This window comes from Dromiciops gliroides, chromosome 1 (genome assembly GCF_019393635.1).
Source record: "Dromiciops gliroides isolate mDroGli1 chromosome 1, mDroGli1.pri, whole genome shotgun sequence".
Lineage (NCBI taxonomy): Eukaryota > Metazoa > Chordata > Mammalia > Microbiotheria > Microbiotheriidae > Dromiciops > Dromiciops gliroides.
In genome coordinates this window covers 308,807,734-308,822,135 of record NC_057861.1, presented here as the reverse complement: position 1 = coordinate 308,822,135, position 14,402 = coordinate 308,807,734, and the positions used below count along the sequence as shown (strand labels likewise).

Below are 14,402 nucleotides of genomic sequence, written 5' to 3'. Positions count from 1 at the left end.
CCATATTGAATTTGACTAAATCTATGTTTAGAACTGGAAGGATGGAATCTCAACAATTAGAAGGTTTCTCCCCAATGGTGGAAAGCACCATTCCAACTTAGTTCATATATACAGTTTAAAACACACAGTTAAAACAATCAGTGATACCTACATTCTGTAGAAACAGCTGGTTGTTCAAACATCCTACCAGAAACAGGAAGCATTTGGATACCATAATGCATCCCATAAAACCTCCTCAAAGCTACTTAAGATTTAGTTATAACGACTAAGAACGCCTCACTTGATTTCAAAAAAATTGTTAACAGTAAAAGCTCTGTTTAAATACTATCAAAACACTGGTTCTGATGGTAAAGTTAAACTTAACCATAATGCACTTCCATGCAAGCCTCAGTGGCCATCACCCAGGAAGGAAGCCTAATAGAGAAAAGAGCCCCCCACCACACCAAGTGCCACCAATGGGGCAGACGAACTGGTCTAGGTGAAGCAGCGAGGTGTCCTTAAGGAGAGAGAGAAGGTAGCATACGCCAGCTAGGTTAAACCATCATCACTACCACCACCACTACCCCTCAGATACCAGAGGAAATAGCTTGGACCCAAAGCCCTGGGAATAGCAGCATTCTCCTCCACCACCCCGACTAGCCATAAGCCCTGCTCCCAGGGAAGGCACAGCTATCATTCACTGTGGAGCATGGGGCTTGCCATCTCCACTAATATCAATTATCAACTGCTAAGCAACTTCCATTTATAGAGGATTCAAACTAAAGAGTCCTTAAAATAGTAGCACTCCTTCCCAGACCACCAGCCCTCATTGCAGCCTGGCTCCTGTCCAGGGGAGCAATCCTTCTGGAGATGCAATCTGGCAGCTAACTGCCTCTGTGGGTGCTGAAGCCCATATTTCCTCAATTTTCAGTCAACTAGCATTTATTAAGTGCCTACTATGTGCCAATAGGGGCAGTTAGGTGGTACAGTGGATAGAGTTCTGGGCCTAGAGTCAGAAAGACTCCTCTTCCTGAGTTCAAAACTGGCCTCAGACATTTACTAGCTATGTGACGCTGGTCAAGTCACTTAACCTGTTTGCTTTGATTTCTTCATCTGTCAAATGAGTTGGAGAAGAAAATAGCAAACTATCACAGTATTTCTGCCAAGAAAACCCCAAATGCAGTCACAGAGAGTAGGGCGCTACTGAAAAATTACTGAACAACAAACTACATGCTAAGCACTGCGCTGAGCATCATAGCTACTGAAGACCTCCAAAAAAAGTTCTCAGCATGGTACTTGGCACCATCAAATTTTAATGGAAATGACACTGAAGAAGATGTAATCTCTGATAATGATTGGATTTCCTTGATAACACCACACTCTCTCTATATCCTGCCCATCTTTTCTAAACTACCTTCTTAGTCATTTCCTCCCTCTCTCTAATATTTACCATCTCCCTATCCACTGGTTCCTTCCCTACTACCTTCAAACATACCCAACTTTCCATCATCTTTGAAAACACGCACACACATATGTATATGCATATATACATATATATACACACAAATACATACATATATATACCCGTGTGTATATATATATATACATCATGCATACATACATACATACATACATATCCAGCTCCAGGCTCCCACCTGATTTTCAAGTCCACATCACCAATTATCTTTTGGACATTTTAAACTGTACGTACCAGAGTCACCTCAAATGAAATATTTCCAAAACTAAATTCATTATCATCTAACCCGAATTCACCTCTATTCATTAAATGCTCAACCCTTGCAAATAATGCCTTGTGTACATTTATGAGAGATGGTAGATTTTTAAGCAAGTCATTTAAGAGAAATTATTTGCAAACCTTTTAGCATTTTTAGAGTTCAGCCTGAGATGCTCCAACTTCATTTGCAAAGATACTTTTCTTTCCAACAATAATTTCTTTTCCTAAGGAAAAAAGAAGATGAACTTTAAGATATATTTTCCATTGCTTACAAAATATACTTGATTATGTCAACAACAATAGCACTAAAGATATATATAGCTCCTTCATGTTAAGACCACTTTTCAAAGAAATTGGCAGGATAACAAACGGAAAATAGAAAAGATTCATTTATAATGATCTTTTTCATCATCAGTGACAGTGGAACCACCTCATAAGGACTCTGCCCCCTCAAACTTTGATGCATTGCCATAGGAGGAAGCTGACATAAGACACAAAAGTCAAGAATAGCAGTTGGAACAGATCAGATGAAGTATACTCAGGAAAACCATGATGGAGACAGCGTTATTTTGGAAACATTAAAGGATCATTTTACAAAATATCTCAGGGAACAGAAGATGCCAAAAGAATTGAGAGAAAATCCACAAATTATGTTCAAAAGGTAATCAAAGAAACATTAATAAGTATTGAATTATTCGCCTACTTTAAAAAATCTTTCTAAAATCTTTACAAGAATGATCTACACTTACTGAAGATATGCTTTGTGAAAATATGATAAAGGACCAGCCAAGTTTTCATATATACTTTTCCACATCTGGCCACAGTTTTATAGTCACACAACTGACTAAAACTTTTAGATTACATATATCCTGCTTCAATATTTAATTATTTAATATAAATATATTTCTACTTTAATATTTTTTATAAAAAGGCATTCAATTTCAATGGCCTTAAAAGCTCCCCTCCATAAAGGAATCTCATTCATGCATTAGGATCACACACAAATATATATGGAGAAACAAGAGAACTAGAATATAAAGAGGAATAATGAAGAACAGCAACAAAAAAAAAGAATTGAAGGGTAAACAGCATACTTCTAGACCTCAAGCTTTATTTTAAAGCATTAAACATCAAAAGCATTTGAGGTATTGGCTAAAAAACAGAAATGTAAATGAGTGAAAAAGACTAGACATGAATCAGAAATAACTGATTTCAGGATTTTATAAATCTAAAAACATAATTTCCTAGGAAGAACTCCCAATCTGATAAAAACTGCTAGGAAAACTGGAATGTAGTATGTCAGAAATTAGGTTTAGACTGACAACCTAAATCATACTCCACAACAATTTCAAAATGGATATTTGACTATTAAAGATCTCAGCATTAAAAAATATGCAAAGCAAGTGACGCACCTTTCACTGCCACAGGTAGGGGATGAATTCACAACCAAACAAATAGAGGTAATTACAGAAGATAATGAAAATTAAAATCTTTTACACAAATAAAATGAACACATCTAGGACAATACATCTAGAGAAGTAGTCAACTGAGAAAAAATCTTTATGTCAAATATCTCTGATAAAGATTTTATATTTAAGATATGTACATATATATATATATATATGTATGTATACTTACATATACACACATGTAACCAATAGAAATAGATATGATGGAAAGCCATTCTCTAATAGAAAAGTGAACAAAGGATATGGGCAGTGTACAAACTATTACCAATCATATAAAATAATGTTCTAAGTCAGTAATAATAAGAAAAGTGCCCATTAAAACAAACCTGGGGTGGGGCAGCTAGGTGGCGCAGTGGATAAAGCACCAGCCCTGGATTCAGAAGGACCTGAGTTCAAATCCAGATTCAGACACTTGACACGTACTAGCTGTGTGACCCTGGGCAAGTCACTTAACCCCCATTGCCCCAGAAAAAAAAAACAAACAAACAAACCCTGGGGTTTCATCTCACACTCAAACTAGCAAAGATGACAATAGAAAGGAATAGTCAATGGTAGAAGGCCTATGGAAAGTCAGGCACAATGATGTATTCTGGCGGAGCTGTGAATTCTAGATTTAAAATATAAGCTCCTTAAAGACAGGGACTGTCTTTCTACTTATATTTGTATTCCCAGTGCTTAGCATAATGCCTTGCACACAGTGAATATTTAATAAACATTTGTTGACTAACTAAATGACAGCAGCCACTTTCCTCAGAGATAAAAAATTATTTTTAGAATCTCATTTAGAACAAAATATACACAGAATATCACAAAGTGGGGGGAAGTACTATAGCTTAAATATTAACCTTTTCCAGAGTCTAAAGAAAACAAATTACAGCCTTGATGTTAAAAACAACAAACAAAGGGGCAGCTAGGTAGATAAAGCACGGGTCCTGGAGTCAGGAAGACCTGAGTTCAAATCTCACCTCAGACACTTAACACTTACTAGCTGTGTGACCCTAGGCAAGTCACTTAACTCCAATTGCCTCACCAAAAAAAACCAACAAACCCACAAACAAACAAACAAAAAACTCAAGACAATAATTCTATGTGAGTCTTTAGGCCAGTCATGTAATTATATATATATATATACACACACATATACATATATATATACACACATATATATGCACACACACATATGCCAGTCATGTAATTTTTATATATATATATATATATATATATATATATATATATATATATATATTTACATGACTGGCCTAAAGGCTCGCATAGAATTACTGTCTTCTCTTATAAACAATGAGCTGGGCCCAGAATTGAATAGGAAGAAGAAAGCAGAGCTGGATTGTATCTGGGAAACTGTGTAGCGTGTTTAATGATCCCAAGCTGTTCCTTAACCTCAAAGCCAATCTTTTAAAACACTAATGTTCTCCCAATGTGGCCATATGGAACTTTTCCAAGTTTCTTTATAGTGCTAGACCTACCACTGTCTATATAAAATATACTCATTGAGCACTGTAGATCGAGAGCTTGAAGGGGCCTCAGAGGCTAATAAACACACATAAACACACAGACACAGACAGGATAAGCAGTGGGGTACTATACAGAGCTAATCTGGAGGTCAGAAAGACCTAGGTTCAAGTCTTGCCTCTGACACATAATGGCTCCATAAACCCTGGATAAATCCCTTTTCAGTGTTGTAGGTAGATCTCTAAGATGAAGAAGGCGCTCACTGACCTAAGAAGACCAAGGTTCCTCACCAGGATGTTTTCTGTGTCAAGAGAACCACAGGACTACTACCAATCCAAATGTGTTTATATGTGAACATGGCCTAGTATCTGAAGCACCTATAATCTACAAATTTCATTAGAAAATTTATACAATAGGCCCCTCAAATTCAACTTTGTATTTAAAGTATAATGGAAATGGGTAGGTATATGTACAAGTATATGTGTTCACTATATGTACATATTAATTTATTTGTGTATGTATATGTATAATATATGATCAGATATATGCTCATTTATCTACATATTATGTATGCCACATAACACATATATAATGTACATATATATAATAGTACACATTATTTTATTGTATACTTTGCTGTATATTAATGTATCATATATTGATACGCAATAATATGTACATATAACATATGTATGTTATATGTACAAGGTAAAAAATATATATAACTCTACCCAGTAGGGGCCTGAGGTCAACTAGAAAAATAATCATGCTGAAGAAAAGTTCCTTTCTATAATATATGCATCTTGTGTGTTACACACATGTGTGCATACATATATGTGTATCGTATATAAATGCTTGTGCTAATATGTATACATTGTGATATATACAACTTATATACTGCATCCATATGTTCCAGATGTGCATAGTATATATGATAGGTAATATATACAATATATGTGTATTTTTTGTTGTTTAGTTGTTTTTCAGTCGTATTTGACCCTTTGTGACCCCCATTTAGGGTTTTCTTGGCAAAGACACTGGAGTAATTTGACATTTCCTTCTTCAACTCATTTTACAGATGAAGAAACTGAGGCAAACAGGGTTAAGTGGCTTGCCCAGGATCCCGCAGCTGTGGAACAGTAAAGGTACAGTGTCCGAAGATGGATTTGAACTCAGGAAGATGAGTTGATGACTCCGGGAATGGTGCTCTATCCACTGTGCCACCTACCTGACCACATATCTGTATTTGTATTTATGTATGTATATGTTTGACTGTATATATACACACATACACACACACACATATATATTATACATATATACATATATATTATATATGTATATAATGTGTACACACATTTTATATATATAATGTATATACACACACATATATATACATACACATTTGCATTATATATGTGTGTATACACTTATATTTGTAATTTTAGTGTCATGGAAATGAATCGGCGAGGGCGGGGGGGGGGGGTGGTGCACGTGTATTCTTCCCAGTTGACCTCAGAACCTTACTGGATCAACCCTCAATGACTAAGAGCTACCTCCTCATAATCAGAGTCCAAGGTCGAGCAGTGGCCTTGACTATACATTTTGAGCTTGCCTCACCTTTTTGTGTTCCTACTCTGGCAAGTGGAAAGTCCTGAGCACAGCATATTCTCCAGTCAGTTCTTTTTCTTTTTTTTTAACAAAGCTCCTATTGAACGCCAAAGGTAGCACACAGCACCACCCTGTGGGCAGGTCAGGATAAGAGAGATTCCAGCTATTTTCCTAGCTCTACCATCCTTGCCCTGGTCTCCATCCACATTGTGGCTCTCCTCTAATACTTCTTAGGGATGCTAGGGGCCAAGCAGAGGAGACACAGAACTGACCTTGGAGTCAGGAACCCATCCCTCTGGCACTTGCTGGCCTGGGTAACTAACCATGGGCTTCCTCCAGAGGAGCTCCCTAGACTGAAGAAATGCTAGCTCTAGTCCGAAAAGGGGAGAGGTGGTGCTGGTTATACAATTTAATCATTAAAACAGTAAATATTAGAATCTTTCTAATATTTTTGGTGAAGTCTTTTACACCGTGTCTGAAAGGCATGGCAGAAAGTCAAGGAGATCAAGGTTTTCACATTGGTTTTGCTACCTGATCACTTGAAGAGGATCATCTCAGCAGCTTTGAGAAAAAGAATTTCCTTCTCTGTGCCTCAGTTTCCTCATCTTTAAAAATAAAGGAGTTGGGGGCAGCTAGATGGCACAGTGGATAGAACACTGGCCCTGGAGTCAGGAGTACCTGAGTTCAAATCCGACTTCAGACACTTAACACTTACTAGCTGTGTGTCTCTGGGCAAGTCACTTGACCCCAATTGCCTCACTAAAAAAAAAAATAATAAAATAAATAAAATAAATAAATGAATGAATGAATGAATGAATGAATGAATGAATAAATAAATAAATAAATGAATGAATAAATAGATAAATAGATAAATAAATAAATAAATAAATAAATAAAGGAGTTGGACTGAATGAGCTCTAGGACTCCTTCTGGTTCTAAAATGTAAAAAAGCCAACTATGATAGCCTTTCTATAGCTGACACCAGCAAACTAATGAGAAAACATTATAGAAATGCACTAATTGCAAAATGAACATATGCCCATATTAAATCCTCTTTTTGGACTTTTTGCTTCCTTATCCCTGTATTAGCAGAATTTATTCTCACTGCATTGTTGATTAAAGTGGGACAGATGGTGATGGTTTTAAGTAATACGTTCATTACCAAACCTCATACTACTAATGGCTATTTACCATAGCAGAAATTCATTCAAATAAATAGAAAATGAATCATCCTCCAGAGGGAGCCTACCCCCCACCTATAGTATTGTGAGAAGGTGGTCTGTGCCTGCTATGACTAGGCTTTGGAATTCCTCATCACCCATTCCCTAAAGCATACAGAGCTTCTTGCAACAGCCAGAAGATTAAATGATGAGGAAGACAGAGGCAGAACTTTAGACCTAGAAAGTTAGGCCTGCAAAGCAAAAGCTCTGATAAGTCCCACCAACATGGAAGGTTTCAAATAAGGGTCCAGTGATGAACTGAATAGCTCGCTGTCAGAGGCACAGTCTTGCTAAGGTCAATGAGAGTCTGTTACCCAGGAGCCTTTTTATATGGATCATGGATCCAGAGCAGGATGGGCTTCAGAGACTAAGCTCCTTGGATTTTGGATCAGGAAATGGGCTCAGGGAGGTCAAGGTCACACGAGTTGTTGCAGGTGGGATCTTAACTGAGGGTCCTCCTTCTCAAGGCTGAATAATAATGATTTCTTTGATCACAGCATTTCTCAAAGAACATCTACTAAGTTACAGAGAGGGTGTGATCTGTCTCAAGAAAGAAATTACCCTTCATGAATACCATTAAAGTTACTTGAAATATCAAGGAACCACATTTTGCTAAAAGATACATGAAGCAATAAAATATATATGATATATAACATCTATAATATAATAAGACTATATCATATGATAATATAATATGCCATGTACATTACATATAATATATAAGGACAATAAGGTAAGATTAAAAATTATAGCAAGTTTCTCTGAGAAACTTCTTTCTCAAATTTGTAAACAACTGAGTCAAATTTATAAAAATAAGAGCCAGTCCCTGATTGCTAAATGGTCAATAAATATGAACAGGCAGTTTCCAGAAGAAGAAATCAAAGGTATCTATAGTCACGTAAAAATTCACTATTGGGGGCAGCTAGATGGCGCAGTGGTAAAGCACGGGCCCTGGATTCAGGAGGACCTGAGTTCAAATCCAGATTCAGACACTTGACACTTACTAGCTGTGTGACCCTGGGCAAGTCACTTAACCCTCATTGCCCTGCAAAAAGCAAAACAAAACAAAACAAAAAACAAAAAACAAAAATTCACTGTTACTATTGATTAGAGAAAAACAAATTAAGACAACTCTTGGGAACTACTTTATCCCTATCAGAAGTGACAAATGCTCAAGGAGTTGAACGAAAACAGGCATATTAATTACCTGCTGATGGAGTAGTGAACTGGTCCAACCATTCTGGAGAGCAACATGAAACTATGCCCAAAGGGCTATAAAATTGTGCATACCCACTGATCCAGCAATACCACTATTAGGTCTATTTTCCAAAGAGATCAAATAAAAAGGAAAAGGACCTGCATGCAAAAAAAAATATTTAAAGTAGCTCTTTTTGTGGTGGCAAGGAATTGGAAATTGAGGGCATGCTCATTAATTGGGGAATTGCTGAACAAGTTGTGATATTTGAATGTAATGGAATACTATTGTGCAGTAAGAAACGATGAGCAGGCAGATTTCAGAGAAACCTGGAAGGACTTACATGAATTGATGCTGAGTGAGATGAGCAGAACCAGGAGAACATTGTACACAGAATTAACAATAAATATTGTGTGTTGATCAACTGTAACAGACTTGACTCTTCTCAGCAATACAATGGTGCAAGATAGTTCCAAAGGACTCATGATGGAAAATGCTCTCCAAATGCAGAAAAAAAGAACTGTGGAATCTAGATGCGGATTGAACCATACTATTTCTGCTTTTTTTTGTTTTTCTTTTTTGAGGTTTTTCCCTTTTGTTCTGATTCTTCTTTCACAGCATGACTAATGCAGAAATATGTTTAATGTGATTGTACATATGTAACCTATATCAGAATGCTTGCTGTCTTGGGGAGTGGGGAGGGAGAAAAATTTGGAACTAGAAATCTTATAAAAACAAATGTTGAAAACTACCTCTACATGTAACTAGAAAATAATAAAATACTTTTATGACAAAAAAGAGAAATGATGAGGAAGGTGGTTTCAGAAAAAAACATAGCAAGACCTATATAAACTGATGCAAAGTGAGTTGAGAGGAACCAGAAAATCATTGTGCATAGTAACAACAATGTTGTAATGATGATCAATTGTGGTAGACTTGGTTACTCTGATTAATGCAGTGATCCAAGACAATTCCAAAGGACTCATGATGAAAAATGCTATACATCTACAGAGAGAGAACTAGTCTGAGTGCAAACTGAAATATAATTTTCTTACTTTATCATTTTTGCAATATGGCTCATACAGAAATATGTTATGTATGATTTCATATGTATAATTCATATATTATTTGCCTTCTCAATAGGGGAGGGAGGGATAAATAGGCAGGAGAGAATTGGTAACTCAAAATTTAAAAGGAAAAGAATGTAAAAAAATTTTTTTAAATAAAATTACTTGAAGTACTGAAGTCTCCAATTGAGGAAAGTTTCTAGTTTGCTATTTAAAATAGAAATGAGTTAATCAAGCCTTCCTATTAGCCAGTCCTGATTCCACATCAAAAATGTCTTTCATTAATTAATATAAAACATTCTTCATACCTTATTAGTTTGAAGTTGCACAAGCAGCTAGATAGCATATGAACAGAGTGCTGGACCTAGAGTCAGGAAGATCTGAGTTCAAATGTGACTTCAGATACTTACTAGCTATGTGACCCTGAGCAAGTTACTTAAACCTCTATGTGCCCCAGTTTCCTCAAACTGGGGAATAAAATGGGTATAATGATAGCACCTACCTCCCCGGGCTGTTGTGAGGATTGAGTGAAATAACATTTGTAAAGTACTCTGCAAACTTTAAGGTAGATATATACCTAATTTAAATATAAACGCTAGTTATAACTATTATTACATAATAACACTAAATGCAAATCAAAATAACTGTTTCTCCTCACACCCTGCAAATGGAATATTCCCATCTTTTGTCATCTCTGCCAAAGTTGGAAGGCACTGTATTGCATTGTTGATGGAACTGTAAATCAGTACACCATTCAGGAAAGCAATTTGGAATTATATAAATCGAGTGACCAAAATATCCATACCCTTTGACTCTGAGATTCCCTGCTAGGAATACCCAGAAAGTCAATGACACCAGAGGACAGATGAAGAAGCATGCAACTAGAGAGAGGTTCTAAAGATGAAGATGAGAATGTGGGAACTTGTTTTGCTTAACTATGTATATTTGTAGAAACATTTTGTTTCTCTTTTTTCCAGTGGGCTTAAGAAAATAAATGCTTCTTACTTGAAATTTTTTTTAGTTTAACAAACAAGCCTGTCTCCAAAAGAAGGGATATAAGACACTCTCCACTCACCCCCAACTCTTTTGAAGGGGTGACAGCAAGCCAAGAAATATTTATTAAGTGTCTGATATGTGTCTGACACTGTGATGAGTGCAAAGAAAGGCAAAAGATAGTCCTTGTTCTCGAGGAACGTACAATTCAATAGGGGGAGACCATATGCAAATAACTATATAAAGAATAAACTGGAAATAACAGAGGGAAGGCACTAGAATATACATCAGATGTTTTTAATCTATTGGTTTGTTTTGCTGATTTTTTTTTACTGATTCCTTTTTTTCATTAAAAACTCTGCTGCAAGGGATGACTCTCAGAGGCAGGGACACAGGGAAATGTAAGTGATTTAAAAATAAGAGATTATAAATAATTTTTTTTTCAAAATCAAGATGTACATGGTAAGAAGTTATGGTTTCACAGGTAGTCCTTTTTTCTGTCCTACTCAAAGAACTGTTCATAGTATATTTAGTATACAAATTAACCCTAATTTTACTTTTTGTTACTTCTTTTTTGGAAATAAATTTTTGGGGCATCTAGATTGCACAGTGGATAGAGTACCAGCCCTGGAGGCAGGAGGACCTGAGTTCAAGTCCGGCCTCAGACACTTAACACTTAATAGCTGTGTGATCCTAGGCAAGTCACTTAACCCCAACTGCCTCACCAAAAATAAATAAATAAATAAATTTTTGTTTTTACATCACCTAAGTTACCCATTCCATCCCTTACCCTTTTCCTCCCAGAGTACCATCTCCTATAATAAGGAACAAAAAAGAAAAGAAAATCTCAGTAAAACTAACCAATATAAGAAAAAAAAATCTGACATTATATGAAGTGTTCAATAGCCACTGTCCCTGATGTCTACAAAGAAGGGTGAAGATAGACAGTAACTTTTTTACCTCAAAGATTCCATTTTAAAATCCCGATTCCCTAAATACACATACAAAAAAAGGAGACTGCAACACATAATCTCAGGTCTTTTTTTGTTTGTGCTTCCAAAAGCTCCGCATATGTTCATGTTGCAATGACTGCGTTTGGGCAAATCTTTAAATGGCGTGGCTATTAACACAGAGGGGCTTCGTTTAATGATGATTCCTCTGGCTGGTGGAACTAGCACTAACTAAAAAAGCTAACCAAATGAAAGTTTTCATTTTCCAGCATTTGGAGTCATTTTTTAATTGTTTTGGTATTCTGCTGAAGGCTTGGTTAGAATCAGCTTCAAGCCTCGCTGGGCTTACCTCTTCCATTCTCTGTACTAGGTTTTCCAGTTCTGTGATCTTGCTGTGCTTTCCTTCGAGTCTCTCAGTTACTTGCTTCAAACTTTCTACATGTTGTTTGAATTTCTGTTCTTTTTCAAGTTTGCTCACCTGTGATGGGAAAACACAGTTGTCCATATAAAAACAGTCATTTCTAAGCAATTTATCCATTTCCTCACACAAACTATCAGATTTCCTTGTACAATTTTTCAGATAACCAAAAGAGAGAAGAAAGGGAATGCATAAACCTGTAACAATTTTAAAAATCAATGTTTCCTTTAAAAGTAGCTTGAAATTATTGAAAAATGCTATTTCTAGGGGCAGCTAGGTAGCTCAGTGGATAAAGCACCGGCCCTGGATTGAGGAGTACCTGAGTTCAAATCCAGCCTCAGACACTTGACACTTCCTAGCTGTGTGACCCTGGGCAAGTCACTTAACCCCCATAGCCCCGCCAAAAAAAAAAAAAAAGAATGAAAGAAAAAAAGAAAAATGCTATTTCTATTAAGAATGGATGAAAGAGGGGGCACCTAGGTGACACAGTAGATAAAGCACTGGCCTTGGAGTCAGGAGGACCTGAGTTCAGGTCCAGCCTCAGACACTTGACACTTTCTAGCTGTGTGCCCTGGGCAAGTCACTTAACCCTCATTGCCTGCAAAGCAAAAACAAAAACAAAAACAAACAAACAAAAAGAATGGATAAAAAAAAATTTAATCAAGTGCCATAATTGATATACAAATGATGTAAGAATATTTGCATAAGCAAATATATAATACCTTACAAGGAGATATGGTGATGGGCAGATGAATGGATCATACTTTAGGACTAGGAGGAATCTAAGAAGCCATCTAGTCTCACCCTTTCATTTTACAGATGAAGAAACTGAGGCCCAGAGAGGTTAAAATTTCTGCCCAAAGTCAGGTGGTAATCATATAATTATCAGGTGGGATTTTAACCTGGGTAATCTAATCCTAAATCTAAAGTTCTTTAAACTGCAACATGCAATAATAATTACCCAAAAAATACTAATAATCTTAAGGCAAAATAGAATGGTAAGAACATATAATGTGAAGATCCTGCCTTGAGGCAGTGGAGGAGTAGATAGAGTTCTGGGTCTAGAGTCAGGAAAACCTAAGTTACAATCCAGCCTCAGACACTTACTAGTGTGACCATGGGTAAGTCAATTCACCTCTGTTTGCCTCAGTTTCCTCAACTGCAAGATGTGAATAATAATAGCACCTATCTCCTGGGGTTGTTGTGAGGGTCAAATGAGATAATATTTGCAAAGAACTTAGCACAGAGCCTGGTACAGAGTAAGGGCAATAAATGCTTACTCCTCCGCTTCCCCTCCCACTTCAAACAAACAAAAAAGGACAGAATTTTGTATGTATAATTAAAATCTAATTTAATTATAACTAAGATTTCACAAAATAAAGTTTTATTCTCCATTATACGTCTCAGAAATCGGAAAGTATAATCAAGAAATGAACATATGCTACAATATTTCACTTTTAAGGCTCACAAAGCACCCCAAACTTACTTAATCAGTTGAGGGAGAGATGCTGAAAGGCCAAAGAATATGAGAGGTAGGAATGTCATAGTATCTTAGAATATTGGAGCTGGAAGACCCTGGAGATCATGCAAATTGACCTCCTAAATTTATAGATGAGGTAACTGAGGCACAGGAAGGTGAAGTGATTTGCTTAAATCACTGGTTTGTATCAAAACTGAGCCTAGGACCTAGGTCTCCTAACTTCCACCTGTACTATGCCATACCTATGCAGAAGCATCTCTCCTAATGTCCTGTTACTTTGCCTGAAATTTCTAGCCTTAGCAGCATTTCACGTGTGCCAATCACCTTGTTTCCTGAGACAATAGTCTAACCCTTTTTTCCTCCAAGATAGGTTCACATAGTTAAGCGCCTGTTGTCAGATATCAGATACCAGGCTCTCAGAAAGACAGCATGACCACACCAGGCAACTGGAGAGAGAGAGAGAGATACTTAAGGCAAAATTTGCTGGCTTGATAACTGTGTCCAAGTCAGCTCTGTTCACATTGTAGGAAGATCATCACGTCACAGACTTAGAGTTGGAAGGGACCTCAGAGGGACCAGAGGTCATCTGGTCCCATCCCCTAAGACTCAGAGGTAAGATTGGAACCTCAGTCCCCTGACTCCACAACCAAGGCTCTTTTCATAAGTATCATACTGTCTGTGTGCTCTGTAGTAGTAGCCCAGGAGAGTACACAGGACCACAGGCCTATTTGGACACAGGGCCAGGGTCAGAATAGAGATGGCAATGAGGACCCAGAAATATCCTCTCTACTGAAGGCCCAGTCCATTCCTATGGA

The 14,402-nt window shown here is 36.9% G+C and overlaps 1 protein-coding gene across 1 annotated transcript in view; it reads right to left on the bottom strand.

Moving 5' to 3' along the window:
- The window catches only part of CCDC68 (coiled-coil domain containing 68), a 68,840-nt gene that overhangs the window by 16,778 nt on the left and 37,660 nt on the right, over positions 1 to 14,402 (bottom strand). The window contains exons 6-7 of the mRNA XM_043976279.1: positions 12,039 to 12,167; positions 1,856 to 1,938 (exon numbers count right to left, since the gene is read on the bottom strand). Coding sequence (XP_043832214.1) covers positions 1,856 to 1,938; positions 12,039 to 12,167 — 212 coding nt within the window. The remainder of the gene's footprint in view (positions 1 to 1,855; positions 1,939 to 12,038; positions 12,168 to 14,402) is intronic.